We start from the raw sequence: 11,321 nt of genomic DNA on the forward strand, positions 1-11,321 counted from the left end.
ACTATAAAGATGTGTTTATGTTGCTTTTTTACATCTATAATTATTCATTTTACGTGCATTGATTGCCTTTAATAATTATAACAACATGATTTCTAAAGTTAAAACTACTTTGAAGGAGAAAAAGAGTAAACAGATCACACCCTGACTTTTCCCTTTTGTGGAGATCTCCATTCTTGGAAACTTCAATCTACACCACCAACTTTTGCTTTCTTCTTCCTTCACCAACCAACCAGGTGAACTAGCCTTTAACTTAGCTATCCTCCACGGCTGAGAGCAGTTAATGCAACACCCTACTTGTATTCCTAACCATCTTGGAGATATGCCCAACATTCTTCCTAACCTCTAGTTCTGTTTAAGCTGTCAGTCTGTCTTCTGTGTTGGATTCTGATCACAACCTTGTCCTATCACTCCAATCCCTCCTCAGGATCCCCCAAAGTGGAGGTGCCTTCTCCAACTAATCAAAAACTTCATTAACAGAAAATGTCAAAATATTTCAAGATCTAACTTCCTATGTGACTTCTGGCACCCTGCCAAAAATATCTCAAAACTGCTTATTCATCCCTTCTTTATTTCAACTTCATAGCACCACTGCCATCTCATTTATTTCTACAGCAGAAGTTTTCCCACAACCTTTGCTAAAAACTTTACCTGGGATGATTCAGAGCTTGTTCTTACTTCTCCATCCTTCAACTATTTTATGCCTCCAGTTAAGATCCTTCACAATGATTTCCATGCCTTCACTGGCCTTATCTCTTGGAGGGCCTATAAATCTGATGGGGTCTCTCCTATTGTTCTCTAAAACTATGCTTCTGTGCTTGCACCTTCACATTTCATTTCTTGCTGAAACAGCTATGAAGTTAGGTATTCTGAGTCATCTATGCCAGTTTTTCTCATCCCCACAACCACTAATTCTGTACAAGATCCTTATCTATCCATATATGGAATATGCTTCACATGTATTGAGGGGTGGGAGGATTCTACACTTCTAGATAGGGTCAAATGAAAAGCATTTCATCTGAACTCCTCTGTCTATCTGTCTTCAGTCTCTCTCAATGCCACAATGTTGCATCTCTTGCTACTTTTCACTGGTATTTTCAAGCTTACTGCTCTTCTGATCTTACTAACTGCATGCCTCCCCTCCTCCCACAGCCTCACTGCACAAGGCTTTCTACTTCCTCTCACCCCTGATTTGTTCACCTCTCTAATGCATGAGTTAACTATTATTCTCAGTCATTCATGCTTATTTCTAGTAAACTCTGGAACTCCCTGCCTGCTTCTGTATTTCCTCTTTCCTATGACTTGAACCCTTTTAAGAGGGAGGTTTCATAACACTTATCTTCCATTATTTGATTTTCCTCTTTTGCTTCTCTTTGGGCACTGACACTCAAGTGGGCTCTTTCTTCAAAGATTTTGTTGCCCTTAGCCAGTGGCTCTCTCTCTACACACACACACACACACACACACACATACACACACACACACAAAAAGATAAATAAATAAATGAATAAATAAATAAATAAATAAATAAATAAATAAAAATGAATAATAAAATAAAAAAACAAATAAGTAAATAAATAAATAAAATAAATAAGTTAAATAAATGAATAGATAAATAAAATAAAAGAGAGAGAGAGAGAGAGAGAGAGAGAGAGAGAGAGAGAGAGAGCAGAACCCTGAGGAACACCACTTTAATAAGCAATGGAACGGTTAGAAAGGAATCTTGAAGTTACAGAGCTGTAGAAGGGTAGTCTGGAAGTCAAAGCTTTGTGACACACTCTTTCAAATGCCATTGATATGTCTAAGGCAACAGAAGTTTCACCAAAATCTCTAAAAAATCCAATACTCGGTAAGGAAAGCCAAAAGATCACCAGTAGAGCAACCTCAACAGAACTGATGCTAGTGATCAGATAGGAAGTTGTGAAATGATAGATGTTTAAGAATCTTGCTGTTGAAGATACATTAAAGAACTTTGGAGAGGCAGGAAATTAAAGCAACAATGATAATTTGAGGGATTAGAGTGGTTACCTATTTTAGGGATACAGTTTGTGATGTGGGTACTGTAAAAACAAAATTTCTTATTCAATATATTTCCTTATATAAAATAATAGTATGACAAAAAAAAATTACAGCTCAAAGAATGCACTCTAATGGAAATTGAAATCTTCATAAACTCTATACACTGAATCTACATGCCTCTCAGTCATACTAAATCCATTCTGTACTGAGCATTTAGGTGTGACCCCCTTGGGGATTCCCCTGTCTGTTGCTCTGCCATGTCAGTCACAATACTCATCTTTCTGTTTGATATGTCAACTATTTATTGCTTCAAGATTAATCTGAATACATCCATTTTCTTAATAAGGATGTAAAATATGAATGTTTCACTTTGAGAATGATACCAATGATTTTAATGTATATGCCACGACACTATGTAGTGCTGCTTTCCAATGTTGTCAAGGTTATACAGTGACCAGCCATGGCCATGCACCACAGATCAGGTGGAGGCAGTTGACTTCCTCTGGTCACTTACATACAATGAAAAGTTTCTCTCCCACACCTGCCACATGCTCTGGTATGCTTCACAGTTGTGAGAATAAACTTATTTATGAAGAAAAATATAAATATTTCTGACAAGAAAAGGCCAATAGAAGAACTTTAATAAAGGTGAGGGTATTCTCAGATCATTCTATGCACAATGCAGGTAGATTTAGCAAGGCAGCAGAAAGCTGAATGCCCAAAGGGGCCACACCTAAATGCTCAGAGCAAAATACATCTATAGCTATGTTGGTCAACATCTAGGGGAGCCAGACTTGTCATCAGTCTATCCATTCTTGACATCTTAATTACCAAAAGATGATATAATTGAAGATCAATATATTAGAAGGAAGAACTCTGTGTCACATGTAAGGAAAACAAAATTACATATTCTATTGGTTGCAAAGAAAAAAGAAATGAGTAAATATAATTACTTACAGGACACTGTAAGATACAGCACAGCACTACCATGGCCACTTAATGCAGGGCCTTTCTTGGCATAGGTTTATGGTGAAAGAAATAATAAAAAAATGAATAAATAAATAAAAATAAATAAATAAATAAAGAGATAAAAATGAGATGTAAATAAATGTGGTGAATTTCATTCTTCACCATAAATCAAAGTCATCCACTCTAAAGGTCTGCTTCATGAATCAAGTTTTTTCAGCAGATCAGGATCTAGCCTTTGTTTCTTGATGTAGTGCTCAACCCGCTTTTCCAGACTCTCTGCAATGCAAGAGATATATAAATAAAAAACTTATTAACCTATAAATTATGTGTGTGTCTTTTATCTGATTGCATTTGTCTATGGTCCACCCAGGAAATGAAGTTTGTTTGGTCATTAGCTTTTTGTAAAATTCCTCTTTCTGAGTTTCAGAAAAGGTCTTCCTGCCTGCTTGTTTGTCTATTTGGTTTTCCTCAGAAAAATAGTTCTTTCCATTGTGAATGAGTTTTGTCATTTGTGAAGCACACAAGGTTGAACTGCATTCTGGGTGGTGGACAGAGAAGTGAGCTAAGGATGAGCACAGTGTATGGTGTACTGATGATATTGAACAGCATTGCACCCACATGTTTATAGAAGGTCATTTCAGTTATTAAAAGTAAATAAATAAAATAAATAAAAAATTAACAATACATTAATTGCCTTACTGGAGGTAAATATATAGAACATGATCTAAGAAGCATGTGTAAACAAAAGTACCAAACAGCTGACACATAAGGCAAAGTAAAGCAGTGTTCACCTTGATCTGACAGCCCCATAGACAGAGAATTCTGAAAAGCTCACTCACATATTTCATATTTTGGAAGGACTATAGTTACAGTATACAGGGCTAGAGCTGCACCTGTACAGTCCTGTCTCATTACTGTGACTAGCTATTATTCCACAACCATTAACTTTCTCATAACTCACTGAATCATTTTTGGTACTATATCAAAAACTTTTTATCATTACCACATAACTGATATTGCATGAGTTATCCCTTTGCCCAAATTGCATATAATCTTGAGACAGGTATACTATGTGAAGTATGCAAAAGGCTACTTATTCTTTCTGGCCTCCCTGGTTACACTCAGCAATTATCTCTAGTGATCAAGTGGTCTAGTGATGGCATGGTATAAAGTTATATATTGATTATTCATCGTAATTTATCATGGAACCACTAAAAATAAACAGTAGCTGCTAACTTGTGTAAACAGGACAAAAACAAAAGCATGATAAAGTGAGATCTAGTTAAAATGAGTGGGTATGACTTTCTCTCTCATCATATTACCCAAAGTGAAACACTTGTGCAACATCCCTCTCAAATACTTTGCCTAAACAAACATCTTTATTTTCTCAAAGTTCAAAATTCCTCTTTCTTTTCTTCCTGATGGCTTCCTCAAAGAAAAAAAAATCATAAAAAAAATAATCACAACATTAAGAACAACAAATTCCTTCAAAGTTCATTTCCTTCTTGTTTGGAGAGAGAGAGAGAGAGAGAGAGAGAGAGAGAGAGAGAGAGAGAGAGAGAGAGAGAGAGAGAGAGAGAGAGAGAGAGAGAGAGAGAGAGAGAGAGAGAGAGAACACCAGTTTCCAACTTCTTTTTTTTTTTCCTCAACATTCCATTTCTCACCTCAGCATGTTTATGCATGTATCTATGAGTCTTTGACACCTCACTCTCCCAATAGGTTGGCAACAGAAGTGTCTCCACTTCCCCATATTCAAACACTCCCTTCTTGCTTATTCAAATGCTCCATCTCTATTAGTGCTTCTTTCACACATGTACTTTACTTTCTTCCACTTTCCAAATGGCCTTCTTCTCTTATCAGTACCTTCAATTTTACTCACACACTATCTTTATGAACTCTTCCCTTTATCTTCAACATGGCTAAACTATCTGTGTGTTTTTTTCTAACACTCCCCATAAACTCAATCTGCACAGATACTATATCTGTCATACATTTTGTCACCCCTCATGCTTCTTTCAGATAACCCATTTCCACGGTACACACTCTTGACTACTGTGCACTATTCATGCCCATGTCTTCATGATTCATATGTCAATGTTGGCAGGAGAAAACTATTCTTCAAACTTCTTTTTATGTTCACTGCCACGTTTCTTCTTTTCATAACCCTTGCAAGTGATACAATGAAACCCTCTACATTTAATAGCCCTCTCTCTTATTTCTCCATCTATCTCATCATATTTACATGGCACTGTCCCCTAGATATGTTCTTTCTCCTCCTCCTCCATTCTTTTTCCTTTCCACTGCTGATGACATACTCATCCCAAAAGGCCTACAAAAGTTGCATACCTTCACTTTGTTCTTAAAACCATCACTGCTTTTCTTTCTTTTTTTTTCTTTTTTATGTAGGAGGGACACTGACCAAGAGCAACAAAAATCCGATTAAAAAAAAAAAATGCCAGTCCCGTAAAAAGGGTCCAAAGCGGTAGTCAAAAATTGAAGGATAAGTGTTTTGAAACCTCCCTCTTGAAGGAATTCAAGTCATAGGAAGGTGGAAATACAGAAGCAGGCAGGGAGTTCCAGAGTTTACCAGAGAAAGGGATGAATGATTGAGAATACTGGTTAACTCTTGCGTTAGAGAGGTGGACAGAATAAGGGTGAGAGAAAGAAGAAAGTCTTGTGCAGCGAGGCTGTGGGAGAAGGGGAGGCATGCAGTTAGCAAGATCAGAAGAGTAGTTAGCATGAAAATAGCGGTAGAAGACAGCTAGTGATGCAACATTGCGGCGATGAGAGAGAGGCTGAAGACAGTCAGTTAGGGGAGAGGAGTTGATGAGACGAAAAGCTTTTGATTCCACCCTGTCTAAAAGAATGGAAACCCTCCAGACATGTGAAGCACACTCCATACATGGACAGATAAGGCCCTTGTACAGAGTTAGCAGCTGGGGGGGGTGAGAAAAACTGGCTGAGACATCTCAGAATGCCTAACTTTATAGAATCTGTTTTAGCTAGAGATGAGATGTGAAGTTTCCAGTTCAGATTATAAGTAAAGGACAGACTGAGGATGTTCAGTGTAGAAGAGGGGAACAGTTGAGTGTCAATGAAGAAGAGGGGATAGTTGTCTGGAAGGTTGTGTTGAGTTGATAGATGGAGGAATTGAGTTTTTGAGGCATTGAACAATACCAAGTTTGCTCTGCCTCAATCAGAAATTTTAGAAAGATCAGAAGTCAAGCAAGAAGGAAAGGTAGATGTTGACAGACAGAGCTGAAAGAGTTTGACTAGGCAAGGTGCAAGCACGGAGGCACAGTTTTGGAGAACAATAGGAGGGACCCCATCAGGTCCATAAGCCTTCCGAGGGTTTAGGCCAACAAGGGCATGGAAAACATCATTGCGAAGAATTTTAATAGGTAGCATAAAGTAGTCAGAGGGTGGAGGAGAGGGAGGAACAAGCCCAGAATTGTCCAAGGTAGAGTTTTTAGCAAAGGTTTGAGCGAAGAGTTCAGCTTTAGAAATAGATGTGATAGCATGGTGCCACCTGGTTGAAATAAAGGAGGGAAAGAAGAAGCAAAGTTATTGGAGATATTTTTGGCTAGATGTCAGAAGTCACGAGGGGAGTTAGATCTTGAAAGGTTTTGACACTTTCTGTTAATGAAGGAGTTTTTGGCTAGTTGGAGAACAGATTTGGCATGGTTCCGGGCAGAAAGATAAAGTGCATGAGATTCTGGTGATGGAAGGCTTAAGTACCTTTTGTGGGCCACCTCTCTATCATGTGTAGCACGAGAACAAGCTGTGTTAAACCAAGGTTTGGAAGGTTTAGGTCGAGAAAAAGAGTGAGGAATGTATGCCTCCATGCCAGACATTATCGCCTCTGTTATGCGCTCAGCACACAAAGATGGGTCTCTGACACGGAAGCATTAGTCATTCCAAGGAAAATCAGCAAAATACCTCCTCAGGTCCCCCCAACTAGCAGAGGCAAAATGCCAGAGGCACCTTCGCTTAGGGGGATCCTGAGGAGGGTTTGGAGTGATAGGACAAGATACAGAGATGAGACTGTGATTGGAGGAACCCAACGGAGAAGAAAGGGTGACAGCATAAGCAGAAGAATTAGATGTCAGGAAAAGGTCAAGAATGTTGGGCGTATCTCCAAGATGGTCAGGAATACGAGTAGGGTGTTGCACCAATTGCTCTAGGTCGTGGAGGATAGCAAAGTTGAAGGCTAGTTCACCAGGATGGTCAGTGAAGGGAGAGGAAAGCCAAAGCTGGTGGTGAACATTGAAGTCTCCAAGAATGGAGATCTCTGCAAAAGGGAAGAGAGTGAGAATGTGCTCCACTTTGGAAGTTAAATAGTCAAAGAATTTCTCATAGTCAGAGGAGTTAGGTAAGAGATATATGGCACAGATAAATTTAGTTTGAGAGTGACTCTGTAGTTGTAGCCAGATGGTGGAAAACTTGGAAGATTCAAGAGCGTGGGCATGAGAGCAGGTTAAGTCATTGCGCACATAAACGCAACATCCAGCTTTGGATAAAAAATGAGGATGGAGAAAGTAGGAGGGAACAGAAAAGGGGCTACTGTCAGTTGCCTCAGACACCTGAGTTTCAGTGAGGAAAAGAAGATGAGGTTTAGAAGAGGAGAGGTGGTGTTCTACAGATTGAAAATTAGATCTTAGACCACGAATATTGCAGAAGTTAATGAAGAAAAAAGTTGAGGGGGTGTCAAGACACTTAGGGTCGTTGACAGAAAGGCAATCTGACCTGGGGGCATTTATGGTCCCCTCCTCAGATGGAGACTCCAAGGCTGGTGTAGGAGTCGCCATGATAATTTTGAAATTTTTGAGTGAAGGGTGTGTGTGTGTTATTAGGTGCTTGTAGTTTTTGTGTGGAGGAAGAAAGTTGTCTTTAGAGGGCAGGGTGTGACTGCCCCCTTGTGTTGTGAGACACAAAGGGAAATGTTCTGTGAAGTCACAGCTGTGTTTAATGACAAGTTCACAGCACCCCATGAACAGTGCTTTAGACCTCACTGGGAGTAATTATCGTTTTGGCAAGTGTCTACTGCCTCCTCTTGTTCTCTCATTCATCTACAGTTTACATCTTGTACATACACCAGACAAATGATCAACTACTCTTTAAAATTTCCTTTCATTCTACAAGCAACAGTGTCATCTGCAAACAGACTTCCAGTAAAACCTTCGTAAGTCAGCATTCTGTAAGCTGGAATTCCACATAAGTCAGCATGACAACAGAATATTTAGTTCAAAAAAGCAATTTCTGCAAATTTCTTGTATATATATATATATATATATATATATATATATATATATATATATATATATATATATATATATATATATATATATATATATATATATATATATATATATATATATATATAATCTTAGTAATCCTACTTCCTATTACTATTTCATATACAGGCACAGAAACTTCGTCTGTGTTTTTTGTGTACAAGATAAATTTATAATACAAGCAGTCGCGGGCCACAGACAATCATCTGGTGGACCACTTGTGGCCTGCAGGCCTGTAGTTGGACCACCCTGCCTATGCTAAGAAGGGCTGCTGGTTCTGGTTGAAGGTTAGAAAGTTTAGCTTTTGCAATGGCACCTATCTGATGCGGTCTTGTTTACAGTTTCTTCTTGCAGTCTGATCTGCTCTTGGTTCTTTCAAACATCACTTAATTTTTCTTGTACTTTTCTCCCTTTACTTTGGAAAACTATAGTATTTATTTTATTGTTTTAAAGTTACTGTTGTCAAAAAAAGGAGCCCACCAATTACCCTCATTCTGGCAACCTTTACTTATATGCAAAAGTATAACAACTGCCTTCCTCTTCTCAATGATTACTTCTTGCCTCCATTTCAGGAGCACTAGTATCTCCTCCATACTTTAACATTATTGCAGTATTTCCATCTATGCCATTAACTTTGCCACATTTTTTCTGGCTACTGATTTCTTTACCTCCTTACCAGTTCCTCTCTGCATAAACATTCATCTATCAATCTCTTCCAATTCCATAATAGACACCATTGCTTCCTCTACTATTTTCCCACTCATTCAACAATCAATATACCTTTTCCACACACTTCTCTGCTACCTACAACAACTTCACCCTCTTTCTTCATTGTCACACTTCTATACTCCCCCTTTCCATTATCTTAGATCTTCCAAAACAATCTCTTATTTTTGTTGAATTTTGACAGCTTCCTACCAAACTCTTCATATGCTCTCCTTTCACTTTGTCTTATCAACTCATTCACTTTCCCATTCCAAGATTTTTACTGAGTCCTCCTCTTTTTAATTTTCTCTGCCATATTCTTCTGCAACTTTTCTTGCATTCTCCTTTCCTTTGCAACCTTCTTATTCTCAGCTGTCCACCATACACTTCCCTTTCTCCTACCTCCAAGCCTTATATACCATTTTTGATGCTGTTGTGGTCAATATATCCTTAAACATGCTAAATATCTCATTTACACTTGATCCCTCTCCAAATGTCATCCTGTCTTCTCTGTCTCCTGCATACCTTTCTCTCATACTCCTTTCTAAACTCTTTCCTGCCCATCCTCTCATTAGCTAACACATGACTCACCTTGCCTCTCTCACTATTCCTAATCTCTCTCTCTCTCTCTCTCTCTCTCTCTCTCTCTCTCTCTCTCTCTCTCCATCTTAACTACAACAATACAGTGGTGAGACTCTGAACATTCTTTTCCATGTGTACCAGTGGATAATTTTATGTTGGAAAAGGGTGTGCATCAGGAACAATCCCCTTTCTGCACAAGTAACCATTCTCATTCACTTCATCTACTCCCATTTTCTTATATCTGCTACTACATTACTTCCAACCTTTCTGTTCATATCTCCAACTAGTACAACTACTCCTCTCCTCTTAGTTTTCTCAGGCTCTTGTTCAGATATTTCCAGGATTTTCTCATCTCCCTTCCCTTTCCACTTATTGCATTTACAGATGCAGATCCATGCCTATCATCCATATCTCCCTCATTACCCCACACTATCCTTGATGCTCTCCATCCATGTGCCTCTAAGTCTTTCTGTTCTGTCAGGAACATTAGAAGTGCATGCCCTTCTGTTTCTTCTCCCTTACTTTTCTCAAGCATACCATACCATGTTACTCCTTCCAATCCCTGCCATACACCACTTTCCTTACCATTCATACAATCACTTATTATCAAACCTTTCATTTGAGTCTCTGGTATTTTCATAATGTCTAGCTTTCCCTTCTTAAAATGTTCTACCACCTCCTTCCTTAAATAAAACCTCACATCCTATTTCTAGTCTTCCACTTTTGACAAAGCTGCACAAACTCACCACAAGTTGGTCGTGAAAGAAGAGGACGGTAAACCTTGCATCTGGTGCTTGACATCAAGACTGTGGGTTGCTCCTTCACTTTCCATCCCTCATCATCTTCCTCCATCTTCATCTTCATCTCTGATTCATTATTTCCAGGTAGTTTTTCCTCCTCTATCTTCATTTTCTTTATCTCTGGTTCATTATTTCCTGGTAATTTTTCCTCCTCTTTCTTGCCTTTCCTTGTTTCCCTTGCTCTTATCAATTTTTTGTAGCGAATCTCCAGATCCTTCAGCATACTTCTGGTCATGGTGTTGCTGAAAATAAACTACTGTAAAATCTCAAGAGAAGGTACATATATTATGTGAGACAAGAGGCAGCATATGATGATAAGATGAACAGCAATTTAATATGGCAGCTATTACGAGATCAAGGAATAGTAAAAAAAAAAACTGCTGGGGATGATGGAAAACTTTTACTACAAGGGAAGTAAAGTATGAGAGAACAGACAGAAAAGAGAGTACTTCACAGTGGTGTTTAAAATCTTGGATGTAGATGGACCCAGAGGACTAGGTACCTGAAAGGGTGTAGGGTGCATGCCCTTCTGTTTCTTCTCCCTTACTTTTCTCAAGCATACCATACCATGTTACTCCTTCCAATCCCTGCCATACACCACTTTAGGGCATTATGAGACAGGAAGGTTAGAGCTGAGGTTATGAAACAGGTTTTTTTGGTTGTGGAGGAAATTGGGAAGTGAGCCAATTATTATTTATAGATCACATTCTATTGCAAATAATAGGAAGAAGCTGCATAGTACAGCAAGATGAGTGATAACTGATGGCTGAAGGTGCATGCATCAGTAAAAAAAAATTGTGGAATGTTCATTTAGGAAAACACCCATTAACCCTTAAAATCCAGGTGGCTCATTAGAATATAATAAACTAGTTCATTTGAGCTTGAAATCGTACATAATTAGATACTTTTAGACTGAGAATTTTACTAGACACAAAACACAGCTCACTAAATTTAA

The 11,321-nt window shown here is 38.5% G+C and overlaps 1 protein-coding gene across 2 annotated transcripts in view; it reads right to left on the reverse strand.

Annotated features, from left to right (window-relative positions):
• Nucleotides 1–2,071: 2,071 nt before the first annotated feature.
• The window catches only part of LOC135113195 (tRNA pseudouridine(38/39) synthase-like), a 185,726-nt gene continuing 176,476 nt past the window's right edge, over nt 2,072–11,321 (reverse strand). For both annotated transcript variants that reach the window (XM_064028324.1, XM_064028326.1), the window contains 2 exons: nt 10,313–10,608; nt 2,072–3,261 (listed from right to left, as the gene is read on the reverse strand). In XM_064028324.1, coding sequence (XP_063884394.1) covers nt 3,182–3,261; nt 10,313–10,608 — 376 coding nt within the window. In that variant the 3' untranslated portion in view covers nt 2,072–3,181. The remainder of the gene's footprint in view (nt 3,262–10,312; nt 10,609–11,321) is intronic.

Source organism: Scylla paramamosain, chromosome 25 (genome assembly GCF_035594125.1).
Source record: "Scylla paramamosain isolate STU-SP2022 chromosome 25, ASM3559412v1, whole genome shotgun sequence".
NCBI lineage: Eukaryota > Metazoa > Arthropoda > Malacostraca > Decapoda > Portunidae > Scylla > Scylla paramamosain.